Below are 22,567 nucleotides of genomic sequence, written 5' to 3' on the forward strand. Positions count from 1 at the left end.
GAGGGTGATGAGAATGATCCTGGGAATGAAGGGGTTAATGGAGGAGTGTTTGATGGCTCAGGGCCTGTACTGACTGGAGTTGAGAAGAATGGGGGGAGGGATATCATTGTAGCCTATCAAATACTGGAAGGCCTAGATAGAGAGGGTCGGAGAGTTTACCTGGATAAGTGGAAAAGGTAAAGGGCTAAAGAAGAAGGAATCTTATAGAAGAGGAGGATCTGGTAGGATGGGAGAAAGGGAAGGAGAGGGGAATCCAGAAGGAGGTAATGGGCAGATGAGGAGAAGAGAAGGGGTGAGAGGGAAGCCAGAATAGGGAATGGAAAAAGAGAGAAGTGGAAGTTGGAGAAATTGATGTTCATGTTAGCTTGGAGGCTACACAGATGGAATATGAGGTGACGCTCCACCAACCTGAGTTTGGCCTCATCATGGCAATAGAAGAGGCCTTGGACTGACCTGTTGGAATGGGAATGGGAAGTTGAATTGAAATGGGTGTCTACTGGTAGATCCTGCCTTCTATAGTAGACAGAGCGACAGTTCTTGATGTGTTCTAACCGGCCTTCCTTTCCGTCCACTCTTCACAGAGCCAGTTGTTCATGCACTTGACCAACTATTCCGTCAACAAGCACAATGAGAACTTTGGCCGGGCGGAGCAGGCCGACCAAGGCAGCAAGAGGTCCATCAGGTGGTTCACCGAATTCCTCCGAGACAATGACTACGACGTGGCGAAGTTCTGGAATGACGTCTCTGTGAGTATCGTCAATTGCTGAACTTCCTTCAGCAATGGCAATGTTGCATTTAATGTAATGCTTTACAGCACTAGTGATCCAAATTCAATTCCTTTGCTGTCTCTGATGAGTTTGTACATTCTCCATGAGATCGCATTTCCCCGGATGCTCTGGGTTCCTCCTACATTCCGAAGATGTACAGTTAGGGTTGGTGGGTTGTGGGCCTGCGATGTTGATGGCGGAAGCATGCAGGCTCTTGCAGGCTGTCCCCAGCACACCCTCGAACCGTGTTGGTCGTTGACACAGATGATGCATCTCACTGTATGTTTTGATGTACACGTGACAGATAAAACTAATCATTGAAATAATAGTAGGACTGGGATCAGGGGCTGGTCCCTGTTTTGAGCACTGTTGGGCAGGGGGGGGGGGGGAGAGTAGGAATGACCTTCCTGGGGGATGTAACAGTAACTGTGCCTCTGGCACTGTCTGAACTTGTGGCTCAGAAGGATAGGGAACTGAAGAGGATGGCAATAGTAAGAGAGGACTCTGTAGTTAGGGGGACAGATGGGTGATTCTGTGGATGCAATAAAGAAACACAAATGGTAGTTTCCCTCCCAGGTATCGGAGTCCATGATGTTTCTGATCGTGCCCACAATATCCTGAAAAGAGAGGGTGAACAGCCAGAAATCATGGATAGAAAAAAGGAGGAGGTCCTTAAAAAAGAGAATACAGGCAGTTAGGAAGGAAGCAGAGAAGCTAGACCTCAAGAGTAGTAATCTCAGGATTGCTGCCTGTGTCAGACGACAGTGAGAGAAGGAATAGATTGAGGTGGTAGATGAGTACATGGCTGAAGAACTGGAGCAGGGGGCAAGGATTTGGATTTCTGGATAATTGGGACCTCTTCTGGGGCAGGTGGGACCTGTACAAAAGGGATGGGTTGCACTTGAATCCAAGAGGGACAGATATCCTTGTGGGCAGGTTTACTGGAGCTTTTGGGAGAGGTTTAAGCTAATATGGCGTGGGATAGGAACCAGTATTATAGAACTGAGGATGAGCCAGCAGGCTTACAGGTACTGAGCCAATGATTATTGACGCAGATGGCGTGTCTCAGTCTATGTTCTGATATACACATGACAGATAAAACTAATCATTAAAAATAATAGTAGGAATGGGAATAGGGGCTGATCCCTCGAGCTGGCACTGTCGTGAGGTAAGATCGATGCTGGTCTGAGCTTGGCCCACCTTGTAGGGACCATTAACCCCAGTGGTCAGTGTTCTCTACATGTGACCTCAGTGGTCAGTCTTACTTACATGTGACCCCAGTGGTCAGTGTACCTACACCCTGACCCCAGTGGTCACTACATGCTGGCCCCAGTGGTCAGAGGTCCTTACACACTGGCCCCAGTGGTCAGTATTCCCTTCACACTGATTCCAGTGGTCAGTGGGTCCGACGTGCTGACCCAAGAATAGACAGCCAGTATGTTTTTCCCCAGGGTAGCGGGCATGCAGTTAAGGTGAGAAGGGAGTAAGTTCAAAGGAAATATGTGGGGCAAGAATTTACACAGAGTGGTGGGTGCAATGTGCTTCCTGGGACAGTGGTGGAGGTGGGCACATTAGAAGTGACTAAGAGGCCCTTAGAAAGGGGCATGAATGTTCAGAGAATGGAGGGATATTGTCATTGTGGAGACAGAAGTTAGCAGTCTAGTTTGCCGTTTAATTCCTAGTTTAACTAGTTGGCACAGCTTTGTGTAAGAAGGGTCAGTCCTGTGTTGTACTGTTCTAGCACTTGATACTCTGCAGATGCTGGAACTCAGAGTTTGATGGAGGAACTCAGCAGGTCAGGCAACATCTATGGAAAGGAATAAACAGTGAATGTTGTGGACTGAGACCCTTCATCAGGACTGAATATTTTAATTTCACTGAGGTTGTTTACAAAGATTCATTATCCATTCTGAAATGTGATGGTGGAAGGAAAGAAGCTGTTCCTAAAATATTGAGTGTGTGTCATAAGGCTCCTGTATCTCCTCCCTGATGGCTTTAATGAGAAGAATGTACAACCTGGATGGTGAGGGTCCTTAATGATGGATGCTGCCTTATTGAGAGTCCATGATATTGGGGAGCGTTGTGCCGGTGATGGAGCTGGCTGCATAGACATAGGAGCAGGATTAGTACATTTATCCCATCGTCTGCTCCGCCATTCCATCATGGCTGATTTATTATCCCTCTCAACCCCATTCTCTTGCCTTCTCCTTGTAAGCTTTGATACCCTGACTAATCAATAACCTATCAATCTCTGCTTTAAATATACTCAATGACTTGGCCTCCACAGCCATCTGTGGCAATGAATTCCATAGATTCACCACCTCTGACTAAAGAATTTCCTCATCTCTGTTTAAAAGGGACATCCCTCTACTCTGGTTCTAGACTCACCCACTTTAGGAAACATTCTCATCATATCTACTCTATCTAGGCCTTTCAATATTTGATAGGTTTCAGTACGTTCCCTCTGCAGCTTCTTGTGGAACTAGGAAGCTCCCAGGTTTGTGGCAGGTAGTTCCTCTGACAGAAGCCTTTGCCTCACCTTAGGAGCTCGTGGTGAAGACCCTGATAGTAGCAGAGCCCCACGTTCTGCATGCCTATCGGATGTGTCGGCCTGGACAACACCCTGGCAGTAGCAGTGTTTGCTTCGAGGTGCTCGGCTTCGATATCATCTTGGACCGGAAGCTGAAGCCGTGGCTCCTGGAGGTGAGTGTCGGGATCAAATTACAGTCAGATTCAGATTTATTTATTCAAGATTCAGGATTGTTTAATGTCATTCTTCAGTGCAAGAGTAAAGAAGAACAAAATGTTTGTTACTTCGGATCTGATGCAGGATAAAAAACATAATAAGCATTAAAAACACAATAAATACAAACATAGAAGCAATCCTTTAAACATAACGTACAAGTAACTATTAAGTGTAACCGTAGGGTAAGCCCATATGCGTAGACTGATTGTATTGTATGTACATAAAGTGATGATAGGCACAGGAGTGTCTCTACATAAGTTCAAAGTTCAAAATAATTTTTATTATCAAAGTACATATATGACACCATATACAACCCTAAGATTCATTTTTTTATGGGCATACTCAGCAAGTCCATAGATTAGTAACTGTAGCAGGATCAATGAAAGATCAAAGTGCAGAAGACAACAAACTGTGCAAATACAAATATAAATAAATAGCACTAAATATCGAGAATATGAAATGATGAGAGAAGGAGTCCTTAAAGTGAGATCATTGGTTGTGGGAACATTTCAATGATGGGGCAAGTGAAGTTGGATGAAGTTATCCCCTTTTGTTCAAGAGCCTGATGGTGAGGGGTAATAACTGTTCTTGAACTTGGTAGTGTGGGTCCTGAGGCTCCTGTACCTGCTTCCGGATGGCAGCAGCGAGAAGAGAGCATGGCCTGGGTGCTGGAGATCTCGGATGATGGATGTTGCTTTCCTGCAGCAGCATTTCATGTGGACGTGCTCGATGGTTGTGAGGACTTTACCTGTGATGTACCAGGCCATGTCCATCACTTGTTGAATTTTCTGTTCCAAGACATTGGCGTTTCCATACCAGGCTGTGATGCAGCCAGTCAGTATACTCTCTATGCATCTACAGAGCTTGTCAAAGTTTTAAATGTCATGAAAAATCTCTGCAGTCTCCTAATGAAGTAGAGGCAGTGCCTTGCTGTCTTTGCAACTGCGTTTACATGCAGGATCCAGGACAGGTCCTCTGAAATAATATCACCCAGGAATTTAAAATTGCTGACCCTCTCCAACTCTGATCCTCCGATGAGGACTGGCTCATGGACTTCTGGTTTCCCTCTCTCGAAGTCTATATTTAGATCCTTGGTCTTTCGGACATTGAGACACCACTCAGACAGATTTTCACTCTCTCTCCTGTATACTGATTCATCACCACACTTGACTTGGCTCACAACAGTGGTGTCATCAGCATTCCTGAATAGGGTATTGGAGCTGTGCTGTCTTGTAAAGACATGTCCTGGGTGATGCTGGTCCTTAATGATGGATGCTGCCTTTTTGAGGCGTTGTATTTTGAAGATGTCCTGGATGCTGGGGACGCTGGTGCCCATGATAGAACTGGCTGAGCTTACAACTCTCTGCAGCTTTTTCCAATCCTGGGCATTGGTGCCCCCATATCAGACAGTGATGCAAACAGTCTCCACATTACATCTGTAGAAACTTGCTAAAATCTCCTCAATCTCCTAATGAAGTATAGCTGCTGGCCACCTCTCCTGATCCAATGGGAGTCTGACAGAGTCATGGGCTGATTGACCAGTTCCACCATGCGAATGAGCTTCCTTAAACTCATTTTTTGAACTTTTTAAAAGCTGCATTGTGGCGGTCAGGAATGCTCAACAATGGGGTGTCAAAACTGCCCAATGCATCATTGGCACCAGCCTACCCATCATATACAGAGAGGTGTCAGAAAAGGGCCAGTGACATCATGAAGGATTCCACCCACCCTGCTCATGGTCTGTTTGTCCCACTCCCATCAGCAAGGAGGCTATGTAGCATCCACACCAGGACAACCAGACCATCAAACAGTTACTTTCCCAAAGCAGCAAGGCTGATCAACACCTCCACCCACTAACCCACCCCTCCACACCCTCAACCACCACTACTTCATCATTTCCTGTCAGAGTCACTTATGTACAGACACTCGTGCCTAGCGTCACTTCATTGACATATAATTAGTCTATGCATATCAGCTATCTTATGTATTTATATTTATTGTGTTTTTATTATTATTCTGTTTATCTTTTGTTTTTTTTGTGCTGCATCAGACTCGGAGTAACAATTATTTCAGTTTCCTTTACACTTGTGTACTGGAAATGCCATTAAACAATCTTCCATCTTGAATTTAGCAAAACAGCTGTTCTTCAAGAACGTTTTTTTCCACTTCTCTCCCATCCCAACCCCAAGATTAACCGAGCTCCGAGCTTTGGAACAGACCAGAAGATAGACTACGATGTGAAGAAGGGGGTTCTGGTCCACGCCTTGAAGCTGTTGAATGTGCGGTAAGTCACAATGAGACGCAAAGTCCGCTTGTTGTTCAAGCAACATTGCGAACCTGCAGAGGTCTCCACACCCGTCCTTGAGGCAAGGGTTTTCAGAGGACATGAATGATTGAGGGAGAGGCAAAGAGGGAGACCAAATTCAAGCTGCTGGAGGAACTCTGCAGGTCAGACAGCATCTGTGGAGAGAGGAACCTGTATGTGAGGGAGTGTGTGAGGGAGGGAGGGTGTGTGAGAGGGAGGGAGGGGATGTGTGGGAGAGAGTGAGTCAGTGTACAAGGGATGGGTTAGTCTGTGGGGTGACACCATTGTATGTGGGGGAGAATCAGTGTGGAGGTTGAGTGAGCCAAGAACAGTGCTTTAGGAACTTAGAACTTTGGCAGGGCTATGATGTGAATTGTTCTGGTGTCTACCAATGGTTGACAGACTGAATAGCCTCCTTGGGCACCAGAATAATTCAGTAATCCCATCCCTGACATGTTTGGCCTACCTTGAGGAATGGGTTGGGTTTGAGTTGCCTCTCCCTCCATCAGCCTTGCTGCTCCTTACCCTGCATCATCGATCTCTTCCCCTGCATCGCTGACCCCTTCCTCTGCATTGCTGACCCCTTCCATCAGTCTCACCGACCCCTTCTATTGGCCTTGCTGACCCCTTCCATTTACCTCGCCACTCCCTTCCAACCTCCTTGCTGACCACTTCCATCCGCCTCGCCGACCGTTTCCAACTGCCTCGCCATGCTCTCCGTCTGCCTCGCTGTTCCCTAGGTCAGTGGGCCTTGTGTTTCTCTGATCCAGCACCAGTGACCGCAGGAAGAACCTCGTTCAGCAGAAGGCAGAGGCCCAGAGGCGGCTCTATGGCCAGGGGGCAGGAAAGCGCCTGTCACCTTCCTCATCCGAGTGGGAGAAGCAGAGACACTCGCTCCAGAGGAGGAGAGAAGAGCTGGTAAGAAACCTCCACCCTTTTCTGGTTGGCTGCCAGTGACTAGTGATGCTCCTCAGTATTGGGACCGCTACTTTTCACATTGTTTGCCAGTGATTTAGATAATGGAATTGATGGCTTTCTTGCAAAGTTTGCAGATGATACAAAGATAGGTGGAGCACCAGATAGTGCTGAGGAAGCAATGCGATTGCAGAAGGACTTAGACAAATTGGAAGAATGGGCAAAAAAAATGGCAGATAGAATACAATGTTGGGAAATGTATGATAATGCACTTTGGTAAAAGGAACAATAGTGCGACTATTATCTAAATGGGGAGAAAATTCAAACATCAGAGGTGTAGAGGGACTTAGGAGTCCCTGTGTAAAACTCTCAGAAGGTTAGCTTACAGGTTCAGTCTGTAGTAAAGAAAGCAAATGCAATATTGGCATTTATTTCAAGGGGAATAGAATATAAAAGCAAGGAGATAATGCTGAGCCTTTATAAAACATTAGTCAGGCTGCACTTGGGAGTATTGTCAACAGTTTTGGGCCCCATATCTCAGAAAGGATGTATTGTCATTGGAGAGAGTCCAGAGGAGGTTCATGAGGATGATTCTGGGAACAAATAGTTTGGCAGCTTTGGGCCTGTATTCACTGGAATTTAGAATAATGTGGGGGGATCTCATTGAAACCTACTGAATGTTGAATGGACTAGATAGGGTGGATGTGGAGAGGATGTTTCCATGGTGGGGGTATCCAGAACTACAGGGCACAGCCTCATAATTGAGGGGTGTCCCTTTAGAACAGAGGTAAGGAGCAATTTTTTTTTGGTCAGAGAGTAGTGAATCTGTGCCACAGACTGTGGAGGAGGCCAGTCTGTGGGTATATTTAAAGCGAAAATGAATCTGAATCTCCAGCTTACCTACACCCTCCATGATGTTATGAACCTCCGTAATGTCACCCCTTCGCCTTCTGTGTTCCAAGAGAAAAGCTATCAGCCTCTTCAGGTAAATTGAGCCCTCCTGCCCCCAGTGACATCAAGTTTAAGTTTAGGTTTATTATGATCAGACTGTACAATCAAACCAAACTACATTCCTCCAGATCACAAATCATACATTACATGCAGCACATAAAGCAAAATATTACCATCAATGTTAACGAAATATAATTCGAAATGCATGTCGTGCACAGCACAGGTAAGCAGTAAACAGCTCGCTGCCCCAGTGGTGAGACCTCATTGACAGGGTATCCGTTAGACCCACAGCCTGGGGGAAGAAGCTGTTACCCAGTTTGGTAGTTCTAGTCCTGATGCTCCTGTACCTCCTTCCCGATGGTAGTGGGTCAGAGAGATTGTGGATGGGCGGTGGGGATCCTCAACAATGCTTTGGGCCCATTGTCTTCAATGCTCCCAGAAAATGCCACAGGCAGTGGGGAGGGAGACCCTGAAGATCCTCTCATCCTTTGTGACAAGCACATAGACAAAAGCTCTTTACTGCGACTCGGTATAAAGCAGTTGCCGAGAGTCTGGGGCCAAGGACTGGAGGTGGCCTGTTCTGGGGTTGGAAGCCTGTCTGTGCGTGTAGGGGTGTAGGTGGATTAGAAGAGGTTTCGCTTTTCTTTTGCTGTTGTTGCTGTTGTCGATGATTACGTTGTTCTGCTGAGCATTGTGGGTAAAGCTGTATTGCCACAGGAATGTGTGGCGACTCTTGCGGGCTGCCCCCGGCACAACCTTAGGTCATGTTGGCTGTTAACGCAAATGACACGTTTCGCCGTACGCTTCAATGTACATGTGGTGAGTGGATATGAATCTGAATCGGCTGTTTTCTCTCCACTTGCAGAAGGAAAGACTTTCTCAAGTCCGCAAGCAGATCTTACGAGAGGAGCATGAAAATCAGAACCTGGGGAATTACAGGTATAAATACAAGGGATTCTGCATTTGCTGGAAATCCAAGGCACCTCACACATAATGCTGGAGGGACTCAGCAGGTCAGGTAGCATCTATGGGAATGAATATACAGTCGATATTTCTGGCTGAGACCCTTCATCAGGACTGGAAAGGAAGAGGGAAGAAGGCAGAATAAGAAGGTGGGGGAGTGGAAGGAATACAAGCTGGAAGGTGACAGGTGAAGCCAGGTGGCTGGGAGAGGGGGATGAAGTACGAAGCTGAGAGGTGATAAGTGCAAAAGGCAAAGGGCTGGAGGAGAAGGAATCTGACAGGAAGGGAACGTGAACCATGGGAGAAATGGAAGGAGGAAGAACACCAAAGGGAGGTAATAGGCAGGTGAGGAGAAGAAGTAAGACGAAAGGGGGGAGGGAATTATGGGAAGGAGATATCAATGTTTGTACCATCATGTTGGAGCTATCTACACAGAATATGATGTGTTGCTGTGCTCCTCCAACCTGAGAGTCACCTCATTGTGGCAGAAGAGGAGACCATGGCCAACATTTCAAACAGGAATGGGGGTTGGAATTGAAATGGTTGGCCACCAGGAAATTCTGCTGTGCATTGGGTGGAGCTGAGATCCTCAACAAAATAGTTGGCCACTTTACAATGGCTCTCACCGGTGTTGAGGAGGCTGCATCGGGAGGGAGCACCAGACACAATAGATGACTCCAGCAGGTTCACAGTTGAAGCCTTGCCTCACTTGGAGGGACTGTTTGGAGCCATGAGTGGGGCTGAGGGAAGAGGTGAATGGACAGGAAAAGCACATCTTCCACTTGCAGGGATAACTGCCAGGAGGGAGATTTGTGGGGAGGGACGAATGGACAAGGGAATCACGGAAGGAGTGATCCTTGCAGAAAGTGGGAGGTGGGGGGGAGATAAAGATGTGTTTGGTGGTAGGTTCCCTCTGGAGATTAGTGCCACCAGCTTTATTCTCCAAACTGAGGCACATTAGTGCTCCACAATCAGTAACACAGCAGTTAGTGTGTACTGTAGACCCTGATATCTTATCCCAATTTTAATGGATCCCTGCCAGATTACAAACGTTTGTAGATATGAACGTTGAACACAATGTAGTTCCAACATTTGATCTCCATGCAGACATGAGAGATTCTGCAGATGCTGGGAATCTCAGGTAACACACACAAAATGTTGGAGGGGATACAATGATACTAGATACGAGGGGGGAGGGGAACCAGAGTGTAGGAACAGATGTATGGGAGTAGGAAGAAAAAGAAGACAGTAAAGTTGTTTGTACCGTTAGAGATAAATAGAGAGGAAGAGGTGGAGAATTTCTTAAATGCATTTATTTTAATGCTAGGAGCATTGTAAGAAAGGTGGATCAGCTTAGAGCATGGATTGATACCTGGAAATATGATATTGTAGCTATTAGTGAAACATGGTTGCAGGAGGGGTGTGATTGGCAACTAAATATTCCTGGATTTCATTGCTTCAGGTGTGATAGAATCGGAGGGACAAGAGGGGGAGGTGTTGCGTTGCTTGTCAGAAAAAATATTACAGCGGTACTCTGGCAGGATAGATTAGAGGGCTCGTCTAGGGAGCCTATTTGGATGGAAATGAGGAATGGGAAAGGTGTAGTAACACTTATAGTGGTGTATTATAGACCACCTAATGGGGAGCGAGAATTGGAGGAAAAATTTGCAAGGAGATAGCAGATATTTGTAGTAAGCACAGGGTTGTGATTGTGGGAGATTTTAATTTTCCACACATAGACTGGGAAGCCCATTCTGTAAAAGGGCTGGATGGTTTGGAATTTGTAAATGTGTGCAGGATAATTTTTTGCAGCAATACATAGAGGTACCAACTAGAGAAGGGGCAGTGTTGGATCTCCTGTTAGGGAATGAGATAGGTCAGTTGACGGAGGTATGTGTTGGGGAGCACTTCGGTTCCAGTGACCACAATGCCATTAGTTTCAATATAATTATGGAGAAGGATAGGACTGGACCCAGGGTTGAGATTTTTGATTGGAGAAAGGCTAATTTTGAGGAGATGCGAAAGGATTTAGAAGGAGTGGATTGGGACAAATTGTTTTATGGGAAGGATGTAATAGAGAAATGGAGGTCATTTAAAGGTGAAATTTTGAGGGTACAGAATCTTTATGTTCCTGTTAGTTTGAAAGGAAGGGTTAAAAGTTTGAGAGAGCCATGGTTTTCAAGGGATTGGAAACTTGGCTTGGAAAAAGAGAGAGATCTACAATAAATATAGACAGCATGGAGTAAATGAGGTGCTCAAGGAATATAAAGAATGTAAAAAGAATCTTAAGAAAGAAATTAGAAAAGCTAAAAGAAGAGGTTGCTTTGGCAAGTAAGGCGAAAATAAATCCAAAGGGTTTCTACAGTTATATTAATAGCAAAAGGATAGTAAGGGATAAAATTGGTCCCTTAGAGAATCAGAGTGGACAGCTATGTGTGGAGCCGAAAGAGATGGGGGAGATTTTGAACAATTTCTTTTCTTTGGTATTCACTAAGGAGAAGGATATTAAATTGTGTAAGGTAAGGGAAATAAGTAGGGAAGTTATGGAAACTATGATGATTAAAGAGGAGGATGTACTGGCGCTTTTAAGGAATATAAAAGTGGAGAAACCTTTGGGTCCTGACAGGATTTTCCCTAGGACCTTGAGGGAAGTTAGTGTAGAAATAGCAGGGGCTCTGACAGATATTTCAAATATCATTAGAAAGGGGGATGGTGCCAGAGGATTGGCATATTGTTCATGCTGTTCCATTGTTTAAAAAGGGTTCTAAGAGTAAACATAGCAATTATAGGCCTGTAAGTTTGATGTCAGTGGTGGGTAAATTAATGGAAAGTATTCTTAGAGATGTTATTTATAATTATCTGGATAGACAGGGTCTGATTAGAAACAGTCAACATGGATTTGTGCGTGGAAGGTCATGTTTGACAAATCTTATTGAATTTTTTGAAGAGGTTACTAGGAAAGTTGACGAGGGTAAAGCAGTGGATGTTGTCTATTTGGACTTTAGTAAGGCCTTTGACAAGGTTCCACATGGAAGGTTAGTTAGGAAGGTTCAATCGTTAGGTATTAATATTGAAGTAGTAAAATGGATTCAAAAGTGGCTAGATGGGAGATGCCAGAGAGTAGTGGTGGATAACTGTTTGTCAGGTTGGAGGTCGGTGACTAGTGGTGTGCCTCAGGGATCTGTACTGGGTCCAATGTTGTTTGTCATTAATGATCTGGATGATGGGGTGGTAAATTGGATTAGTAAGTATGCAGATGATACTAAGGTAGGCGGCATTGTGGATAATGAAGTAGGTTTTCAAAGCTTGCAGAGAGATTTAGGCCAGTTAGAAGAGTGGGCTGAAAGATGGCAGATGGAGTTTAATGCTGATAAGTGTGAGGTGCTACATTTTGTTAGGAATAATCAAAATAGGACATACATGGTATATGGTAGGGCATTGAAGAATGCAGTAGAACAGAGTGATCTAGGAATAATGGTGCATAATTCCCTGAAGGTGGAATCTCATGTGGATAGGGTGGTGAAGAAAGCTTTTGGTATTTTGGCCTTTATAAATCAGAGCATTGAGTATAGGAGTTGGGATGTAATGTTAAAATTGTACAAGGCATTGGTAAGGCCGAATTTGGAGTATTGTGTACAGTTCTGGTCACCAAATTATAGGAAAGATGTCAACAAAATAGAGAGAGTACAGAGAAGATTTAATAGAATGTTACCTGGGTTTCAGCACCTAAGTTACAGAGAAAGATTGAACAAGTTAGGTCTTTATTCTTTGGAGTGTAGAAGGTTAAGGGGGGACTTGATAGAGGTATTTAAAATTATGAGGGGGATAGATAGAGTTGACGTGGATAGGCTTTTTCCATTGAGAGTAGGGGGAGATTCAAACAAGAGGACATGAGTTGAGAGTTAGGGGGCAAAAGTTTAGGGGTAACACGAGGGAAAATTTCTTTACTGAGAGTGTGGTAGCTGTGTGGAACAAGCTTCCAATAGAAGTGGCAGAGGCAGGTTCGATATTGTCATTTAAAGTAAAATTGGATAGGTATATGGACAGGAAAGGAATGGAGGGTTATGGGCTGAGTGCAGGTCGGTGGGACTAGGTGAGAGTAAGCGTTCGGCACGGACTAGAAGGGCTGAGATGGCCTGTTTCCGTGCTGTAATTGTTATATGGTTATAAATGGAATTACTCAATGCCTGCGGCGCCAGGGTAGCGTAGTGGTTAATGCGATGCCATTACAGCTCAGGAGTTCAGAGTTCAGAGTTCAATAACAGCGTCCTCTATAGGCAAATTTGAACATCCTTCCTGCATTCACGAGGGTTTCCTCCGTGTGCTCTGGCTTCCTCCCACAGTCCAAAGACATACAAGTTCGTAGGTTAATTTGTCACTTGGGTGTTATTGCACAGCCTGGGTTCATTGGGCTAGAAGGGCCTGTTGCTGTGCTGTATCTCCACATCTAAGTTGAAGGAAAATGGGGAGCATAATGTTAGAGGGGCAAATGTAGACATATAGGACTAGTTTTGGTGGGCACTTTGACATTGACCAGTTGTGTCTCTGCTGTACAACTCCATGCTGCCAAGAGTACCAAGTGAAGAGGTGGAGAGGGAGAGAGGAGACGAGGAACAGATTCAGGCCCTCTCTCCCCTTCCTTCTCTCTCTTCCTCCCCCATCTCCCTTCCCTCTACCCCCCTTCCTCCCCTGGCCTTCTTCCCTCAAACCTGGGTCCTCTAGTACTAGACTCCTCTGGGGAAAATAGATAGATAGATAGATAGATACTTTATTCATCCCCATGGGGAAATTCAACTTTTTTCCAATGTCCCACACACTTGTTGTAGCAAAACTAATTACATACAATACTTAACTCAGTAAAAAATATGATATGCATCTAAATCACTATCTCAAAAAAGCATTAATAATAGCTTTTAAAAAGTTCTTAAGTCCTGGCGGTCAATACCCTCTATTGATCCTTTTCTTATCCAATCCTAACAAATTTTATCACATATGCAGATGATATTAAACCTGATTCTGTCTAAGCCCCTCATAATTTATTAAATCTTTCTAAGGTCACCCCTCAGCCTCCTGCATCACAGCCTCTCCAATCTGCTCTTGCAACCAGAGCCCAGAAATGGAAAAGTTGATGCATGAAAACAGTTGGGAGGCTCTGAGTCTGTGCTCGGTGGAGTTTAAAGAATGAGGGGAGATCTGATTGAAAGGCCTCGATAGAGTGGATGTGGAGAGCACCAGAAGGCACAGCCTCAGATTGAAAAGATGTCCCTTTACCTCTCCAATTAGCTCTCCATTTTTCTATCATCTACACGTCTATCTAAGAGTTTCTTAAATGCCCCTAGGGAATGTATCTGCCTCTACCACCATCCCTGGCAGGGTGTTCCATGCACCTACCACTCTCTGTGTGAAAAAATCTACCTCTAACTCCCCCCCTATATTTTCCTCCAAATACCTTAAATGTAAGCCGCCTTGTTTCACCAATTTCTACCAGTCGATCTATGCCTTTTATCATCTTGTACATCTCTGCAAAATCACCTCTCATCTGATTTCGCTCCAAAGAGAAAAACCTTAGCTCGCTCACCCAATCCTCATAAGACATGCCCTCTAATCCAGGCAGCATCCGGGTAAATCCCTTCTGCGCTCTCTCGAAAGCTTCCACATCCTTCCTATGATGAGGCGACCAGATCTGAACACAATAGTCCCAGGCGACTCAGTCTCTCGTAGACTGACTCCCCTCATCTCCAGAATCACCTTGGTGAACCTCCATCTCCAAAGCCAGTAGATCTTTTCTAACGGCAACACACAGTATTTCCAAATGGCTGGTCAGGGCTGGAAGTATGAGTGGAAGGCTAGGGAGATGAGGAAGTGGGAGGAGTTGCTGTGTTTTCTTACACCTCCCTCATTATGGTCCCTTCTCCATCTCTCTGGCAACCCAGGAGGATCTACCCGCCCGATGACAAGCAGCTGCTGGAGAAATACGAGAGGCTGCTCTGCATTGCCTTCCAGACCTTCCTGGCGAGTAGAGCCACGTCTCTGCAGAAGGAGCTCAGCAACCCACTGAACCACATGAAGGTAATGGTCACCAGGGACCCTCAGACGCGGGAATACAATGATCTGGTGTGTGTGTGTGTGTGTGTGTGTGTGTGTGTGTGTGTGTGTGTGTGTGTGTGTGTGTGTGTGTGTGTGTGTGTGTGTGTGTGTGTGTGTGTGTGTGTGTGTGTGTGTGTGTGTGTGTGTGTGAAATTTTTAAATTTTATTTAGAGATACAGCTCAGCTAAGCCCTTCTGGTTCATAATGCAGCAACCTCTGACAACCCCACTTAACCCTAATCTAATCACAGGACAATTTACAATGACCAATTAACCTATTAACTGGCAAGTCTTTGAACTGGGCATGAAACTCAAGGACCCGGGGAAACCCATGCATATCAGAATCAGTATCAGGTTTATCTTCACCGGCATGTGACGTGAAATTTGTTCACTTAGCAGCAGCAGTTCCATGCAATACATAATCTAGCAGAGAGAGAAAAAAATAAACAAGTAAATCAGTTATGTATATTGAATAGATTAAAAAATGTGCAAAAACAGAAATACTGTAAATTTTTTAAAAAGTGAGGTAGTGTCCAAAGTTTCAATGTCCATTTAGGAATCGGATGGCAGAGAGGAAGAAGCTGTTCCTGAATTGCTGAGCATGCGCCTCCAGGCTTCTGTATCTCCTACCTGATGGTAACAGTGAGAAAAGAGCATGCCCTGGGTGCTGAAAGTCCTTAATAATGGACACTGTCTTTCTGAGACACTGCTCCCTAAAGATGTCCTGGGTACTTTGTAGGCTAGTGCCCAAGATGGAGCTGACTAGATTTACAACCTTCTGCAGCTTCTTTTGGTCCTGTGCAGTAGCCCCTCCATACCAGACAGTGATGGAGTCTGTCAGAATGTTCTCCATGGTACAACTATAGAAGTTTTTGAGTGTATTTGTTGACATGCCAAATCTCTTCAAACTCCTAATGAAGTATAGCCGCTCTCTTGCCTTCTTTATAACTACATCGACATGTTGGGACCAGGTTAGATCCTCAGAGATCTTGACACCCAGGATCTTGAAGCTGCTCACTCTCTCCACTTCTGATCCCTCTATGAGGATTGGTATGTGCTCCTTCGTCTGACCCTTCCTGAAGTCCACAATCAGCTCTTTTGTCTTACTGACGTTGAGTGCCAGGTTGTCCACACGTACTGTGTTCTTCCAGTTAGGAAGTCGAGGATCCAATTGCAGAGGGAGGTACAGAGGTCCAGGTTCTGCAACTTCTCAGTCAGGATTGAGGGAATGATGGTATTAAATGCTGAGCTATAGTCGATGAACAGCATCCTGACGTAGGTGTTTGTGTTGTCTAGGTGGTCTAAAGCCGTATGGAGAGCCATTAAGATTACATCTGCCATTGACCATGGGGAGGTCCCGGGGAAACCCACACATTCCATGGGGAGGACTCCCGGGAAACCCACATATTTCATGGGGAGGACTCCTTACAGAGGATGCTGGGACTGAACTCCAAGCTTCAACACCCTGAGCTGCAATAGCTAACTGGAACACTACCATAGAACATTACAGCATAGTGTAGGCTCTTTGGCCCACAATGTTGCACTGACCTTTTATCCTACTCTAACATCAAACTAACCTTCCATCTGATAGAGCCCTCAGTTTTTCTATCATCCGTGTGTGTGTGTGTGTGTGTGTGTAGGGAAGCCTCAAAACTGTGAGGAGAGTGAGCACAAGGACCTGGGTTATAACACCATGAAACATAGAAGCCGAATTGGGCCACCTGCCCATTGAGTCTGCTCCACCGTTTGATCATGGCTGATTTATTCTCCCTCTCAACCCCATCCTCCTGCCTTCAACCCATAAACTTTGACACCCTTGCTAACCAAGAATTTATCAACTTTCATTTTAAATATGCTCAGTCACTTGGCCTCCACAGCCGTCTGTGGCAATGAATTCCAAAGATTCACCACCCATTGGCTGAAGCAATTCCTCCTCATCTTTGATCTGAAGGGACATCTGCGCTTTCTGGTCTTGGACTCCCCCACTATTGGAAACATCCTCTCAATGTCTGCACTATCTAGTCCTTTATAGGGAAAGTTTGAGTAGCTTAGGACTTTATTCCCTGGAGTGTAGGAGACTGAGGGGAGATTTGATGGAGGTATACAAAATTCTGAGGGGTATCAAGAGGGTAAATTCAAGCAGACTCTTTCCACTGAGGTTGGGTGAGACTACAAGAACTCATAGGTTAAGAGTGAAAGGTGAAATACTTAAGGGGAACCTGAGGGGGAATTCTTTCACTGAGAGGGTGGTGAGGTGTGGAACAAGCTGCCAGTAGAAGTGATGGATGTGGGTCCTATTTCGACATTTAAGAAATGTTTGGATACGTATATTGATGGAAGTGTTATGGAGGGCTATGGCATAGGTGCTGGTCAATGGAACTAGCCAGAGTAACAGTTCAGCACAGATTAGATGGGCTGAAGGGCCTGTTTCTGTGCTATAACTCTTTATGACTCAATGACATGCATTTAAGGTGAGGAGGTAATGGTGGGGGAGAGCTGTAGTGTTGTCCAGCGTACTTGTGTGTATAAACTTGACTTTGACTTTGATTATTGTTCACACTCGTGGGACATCTACCAAAGTGACAACTTCATAAAGAAACATATAATTAACTCAAAATCTCTATACAGAGAAGGGAAAGCACAGAATAGTGTCTCTTCAAAGGCAATAAAATACAAATGTTGGAAATCTAAGTGTGGAAGACATTGGAAATTCACAGTGGGTCAGGTAGCAAGTGCAAAGGGAAAAAGCGAGTTATCATAACATTTGCTCTTTCTTAAGATCCACAGATGCTGCCTGACACACAAGAGATTTCTGCAAATGCCGGAAATCTTGAGCAACACATGCAAAGTGGCGAAGGAACTGAGGTCAGGCAGCATCTATGGAGCGAAATGAACAGTCAACGTTTTGGGTCAACACCCTTTATCAGACTATAGATGCTTTTGAGTCCCTCTAACATTTTGTGTGTAACAATAACCTTGTGACAATGAAGTTTTTTATGTGCTGTGCACTACACATATTTTGTTTAGTTCATTCATGGGAATAGTTTATGTGCAGTGTGTGATTTTTTTTGTGGGTCATTGTGTTTTGGGGGAATATTGCTTTGTTTGCTTGTATAAGGCCTTCATAGAGTGGATGTGGAGAGGATGTTTCCAATGATGGGAGAGTCTCAGACCAGAGGACACAGACTCAGAATAGACAGGTGTCCTTTGAGAATGGAGATGAGGATGTTTTTTTTTTGAGCTGGAACATGGTGAATCTGTGGAATTCAGCTGTGGAGGCCAAGTCTTTATGTATATTTAAGGCAGAGGTTGATAGATTCTTGATTGGGTCAGCCATGATAAAATGGCGGTGCAGACTTGATGGGAAAATGACCATATTCTGCTCCTATATCTTATGGTCTTATAGACTTATATGTACGGGGGGGGGGGGTGAAAATAAACTTGAACTTGTGCTTTGACCTTATGTAGTAGTTTCCCCCCTGATGAAATTGGGCTAATTGTTTCTTTAATGCAAATGGTTCCCATTAATTTTTCTCAAGGAAGAAGATATTTTAGACCTGCTGGAGCAATGCGAGGAGGATGATGAAAAGCTGCTGGGGAAATCTCCTCGACAGCGGGGACCCAAGGTATGTTGTTCACAAAGCATGTAGTCATACTTTCAGAACCCTGACCAACGCACAAGACAAGATTCATTGTTTGGAGAAGCGGGAAGCAAATCGGGAGCAAATTCAGAAATCAGAGGCGCAAAGAGACTTAGGAGTACTGGTGCACGATTACCTAAAAGAGTCAGTGGTGAGGAAGGCAACATGATGTTAGCATTCATCTTGAGAGGATTAAATATAAAAACAAAGATGTTATGCTGAGGCTTTATAATGTGATGGTCAGACCACATTTGGAGTATATTGAACACTTTTGGGCCTCTTGTCCAAGAAAGGATATGCAGGTATTGGAGAAGGTCCACACAACATTCATGAGAATGATCCCAGGAATGAAAGGGTAACATATGACAGTGGTCCCCAACCACCGGGCCGCTAAGCATGTACTACCGGGCTGCGGGAAAATGATATGATTTGTTGATATGAAACGATATGAGGCAGCTGCACCTTTCCTCATTCCCTCTTACACCCACTGTTGAACTTGAACGCACGCGAGGTCATCAGTCGCCTAAAAGCAGTGATACCCTCACGCCAGGGATCACTGGTTCGCCTCGCGTGGCTGGTGAGAAGTACCGATGCTACTGGCCTGGAGCGCGGACAGATGGGTGTCGCCTCTAAACCTGTTTAGCACACCGAATGTTTGTGGGGAACCCAGTGCTAAAATATTCGCAGACGACTTAATTTGGGCTCAGGGTTTCGTAAGTAGCAGAGCAGTTACTTCGCTGCGATCTACTGAAAGTCATCCCTCGAGACAAACTCTTGTCGGCCATTAGATCCTACCTACCTACAGGGTGGGGCAGGCGGGCGCCCTGTCGCACTCCTCGCTCGGTCGGTCGCTCTCTCTGGACTGCAACCGCCGCAGCCCCGGTATGGGGACCTCTGGCCCTTACCTTGTCCTCTCACTGGTGTGTGGCAATGATTTTATATGTTCATACGAGGAAAATAAGCACTGTGTGTTTAATATCCAAACGTTACTTAAAATGTTATGATGCTATTGACATATAAGTGAGTTATAGTTGACTTATCACTATGTCCATGTGAGGAAAATATGCGCTGTGTGATTAATATTAAATTCGTTCGATAAACCCTTTTAGAAACAAAATTGAGTGTATTAGCCATTTGTAAGTGACTTGTAGTTAACTTATCACCTATATTCCTGTCGATATTAACACCCACACCACCCCCCCTTCGGCTGGTCTGCAAGAATATTGTCAATATTAAACCGGTCCACGGTGCAAAAAAGGTTGGTGACCCCTGACATATGAGAAGCATTTGATGGCTTTAGACCTGTACTCACTGGAGTTTAGAAGAATGAGGGGTGATCTCATTGAAACCTATTGAATATTGAAAGGCCTAGATAGAGTGGACATGGAGAGGATATTTCCTGTAGTGGGGGAGTCTAGGACTGGTGGGCTCAGCCTCAGATTAGAAAGATATCCCAATAAAACAGAGGTGAGGAGGAATTTCTTCAGCCAGGTGAATCTATGGAGGTCAAGTCGCTGGGTATATTTAAAGCAGAGGTTGATAGGTTCTTGATTAGTTTGGGTGTCAGAAGTTACGGGGAGAAGGCAGGAGAATGGAGTTGAGAGGGATAATAAATCAGCCATGATGGAATGGCAGAGTAGATTTGATGGGCAGAATGGCCTAATTGTGCTCCTATGTCTTAGGGTGTTATGAGAACAGTCCCCGAATGAATGCATTCCTGCAGTGTAACAACACACAGGACCCAGCATCGAGCCAGTGAACCTGAAACTTTACTGCTGCTCCTCTCTCCACGGATGCTGGCTGACATCCTGAGTCTTTCCAGCATTCTTCAGTTTGTGTTTGATTTTTGGTATCTGTGCTTTCATTTTTATAGAGGAATGGACTCAAGCCCCATGGGCCATTGAGTCTACACTGACCATTGAGTACTCATTTACACTTGGTTGTTTGTCCATCATATCCGACAATGACAGGAAACCTGTGCAGGAGAGTTTTTGAAGTGGGAAAAGCCACTGTTTGAATTCGATTCTCTTGACCTCAGAAGCCTGGGTATCGTGGTACAAGTGGTCACAAACTGGTCAAGAATTAGTTGTCCTTGGTAGCAATGGATGACCATGACTTCTTGTGTTGTATGCTGTGTCATACCCTTCGTTCTCCATGAAGCATTACAGAACTGCTTTCCTGGCTGTTCTATCTCACTGTAGATCTCCTTTGGCCAATCCCCTGGAGCTGAATTTGCATGCTAGGACAGGCCTGTTCCTATCTCACGGGGGTATGAGACATGCTGGCTACCCTCCCCTGGTTTAACCCGCCTATCGAAGCAGTGGACTGGGGAGTGGCCACTGTCACATGCTGCTTGGAGCCACAGGTGAGAACTGGTAGGAACCCAAGGTGAACGAGCTGCTCCAGAAAGCACTTTCACCAAAGGTGCTACCCAATACACCCCTCCCAATTAGTGTCTCCTCATTTACATCAACTATAGTAATTTGAAGATGATTGAGGAAGGTATGAGGGGTGTTGTCAGATATTGGTTTTCAACATAGAGAGTGGTGGTGCCTGGAGTGCACTTTGTGGTGGTAGAGGCAGATATATTAGGGTCATTTAAGAAGCTCTTAGACAGGCACATGGCTGAAAGAAAATTGGAGGGCTTTGTGAGAGGGAATGGTTAGATTAACTTTGGAGTAGGTTAAAAGAGAAAGCAGGTACAGGGTTCTGAGTTGGATGATCAGCCATGATCATACTGAATGGCAGTGCAGGCTCGAAGGGCCGAATGGCCTACTCCTGCACCTATTTTCTATGTTTCTAATGGGTTGCCACAACATTGTGGGCTGAAGGGCCTGTACTATGCTGTTCTTTATTCTAAGTCTTCCTCAAGACTAGGGGAATATTGTGCTAACATTTTAACCTACTCTGAGATCAATCTCGATTCATCTATCCTCAGAAGTCTAATCCAGTGTTACAGTTGAAGAGAAAGCATGGTGATGGTGAACAAATACGTTTCAGGTGTTTTTGAGGGGCTTTTCTGTCCAGGTACCTATATATGGTCCAATCTTCTTTTTTAACATTCGTAAGGATGGTTTTGAAGCCAGAGAAAGAAGTTAGAAGTCATGTTAGCGTTTAGAGACATGGATGTGGAGGAGTTAGAGGTCAGTTTAGTGACAGGTATGTGAAGGTTTAGAGGTCAGATTAGGGGATAGGGACAGGGATGTGGGGAGTGAGAGGCCAGGGATGTGGGGAGTGAGAGGCCAGGGATGTGGTGAGTTAGAGGTGAGGTTAGGGTTAGGGGACAGGGATCACTTTCAAGAATCACTTGATTCTGGCATGGTCCCGGAGGACTGGAAAATTGCAAATGTCACTCCACTCTTTAAGAAGGGAGGAAGACAAAAGAGAGGGAATTATAGGTCAGTTAGCCTAGCCTTAGTTGTTGGGAAAGTGTTGGAGTCTATTATTAAGTGCGAGGTTTCGGGGTACTTGGAGACTAATGGTAAAATAAATCAAAATCAGCATGGTTTCTGTAGAGATAAATCTTGTCTGACAAATCTGTAAGAATTCTTTGAGGAAGTAACAAGCAGAGTGGATAAAGGAGAGGCAGTGGATGTCATTTAGATTTTCAGAAGGCATTTGATAAAGTACCTCACATGAGGCTGTTTAACAATATAAAATCCTATGGAATTGCAGGAAAGATACTGACATGGATAGAGGAATGGCTGACAGGCAGGAAGTAGTGAGTGGGAATAAAGAGGACCTTTTTGGTTGGCTGCCAGTGACCAGTGGTGTTTCTCAGGGGTCATTATTGGAAATACTACTTTTCACATTGTTTATTAATGATTTAGATAATGGAATTGATGGCTTTGGCAAAGTTTGAGGATGATATTGGAGATAGGTGGAGGGGTAGGTAGTGCTGAGGAAGCAATGCAATTGCAGCAGGACTTGGACAAATTGGAAGAATGGGCAAAAAAGTGGCAGATGGAATACAGTGTTGGGAAATGTATGATAATGCATTTTGGTAAAGGGGGCAATTAGTGCAGACTATTATCTAAATGGTGAGAAAATTCAAACATTAGAGGTGCAAAGGGACTTAGGAGTCCTCCTGTTTTGTCCCGGGACATCCTGTATTGTCCCGGTACCGAAGAAACCACAACCAAAGGAGTTGAATGACTTCAGACCTGTTGCCTTGACGTCGCACGTGATGAAGA

The 22,567-nt window shown here is 44.9% G+C and overlaps 1 protein-coding gene across 3 annotated transcripts in view; it reads left to right on the forward strand.

The window, feature by feature from the left end:
• ttll7 (tubulin tyrosine ligase-like family, member 7) overlaps positions 1 to 22,567 on the forward strand; it is a 200,870-nt gene that overhangs the window by 102,574 nt on the left and 75,729 nt on the right. For all 3 annotated transcript variants that reach the window (XM_073062543.1, XM_073062544.1, XM_073062545.1), the window contains 7 exons: positions 582 to 746; positions 3,312 to 3,470; positions 5,703 to 5,797; positions 6,589 to 6,736; positions 8,550 to 8,623; positions 14,581 to 14,716; positions 18,273 to 18,359. In XM_073062543.1, coding sequence (XP_072918644.1) covers positions 582 to 746; positions 3,312 to 3,470; positions 5,703 to 5,797; positions 6,589 to 6,736; positions 8,550 to 8,623; positions 14,581 to 14,716; positions 18,273 to 18,359 — 864 coding nt within the window. The remainder of the gene's footprint in view (positions 1 to 581; positions 747 to 3,311; positions 3,471 to 5,702; positions 5,798 to 6,588; positions 6,737 to 8,549; positions 8,624 to 14,580; positions 14,717 to 18,272; positions 18,360 to 22,567) is intronic.

This window comes from Hemitrygon akajei, chromosome 12, assembly GCF_048418815.1.
Source record: "Hemitrygon akajei chromosome 12, sHemAka1.3, whole genome shotgun sequence".
In the NCBI taxonomy this organism is placed as follows: Eukaryota; Metazoa; Chordata; class Chondrichthyes; order Myliobatiformes; family Dasyatidae; genus Hemitrygon; species Hemitrygon akajei.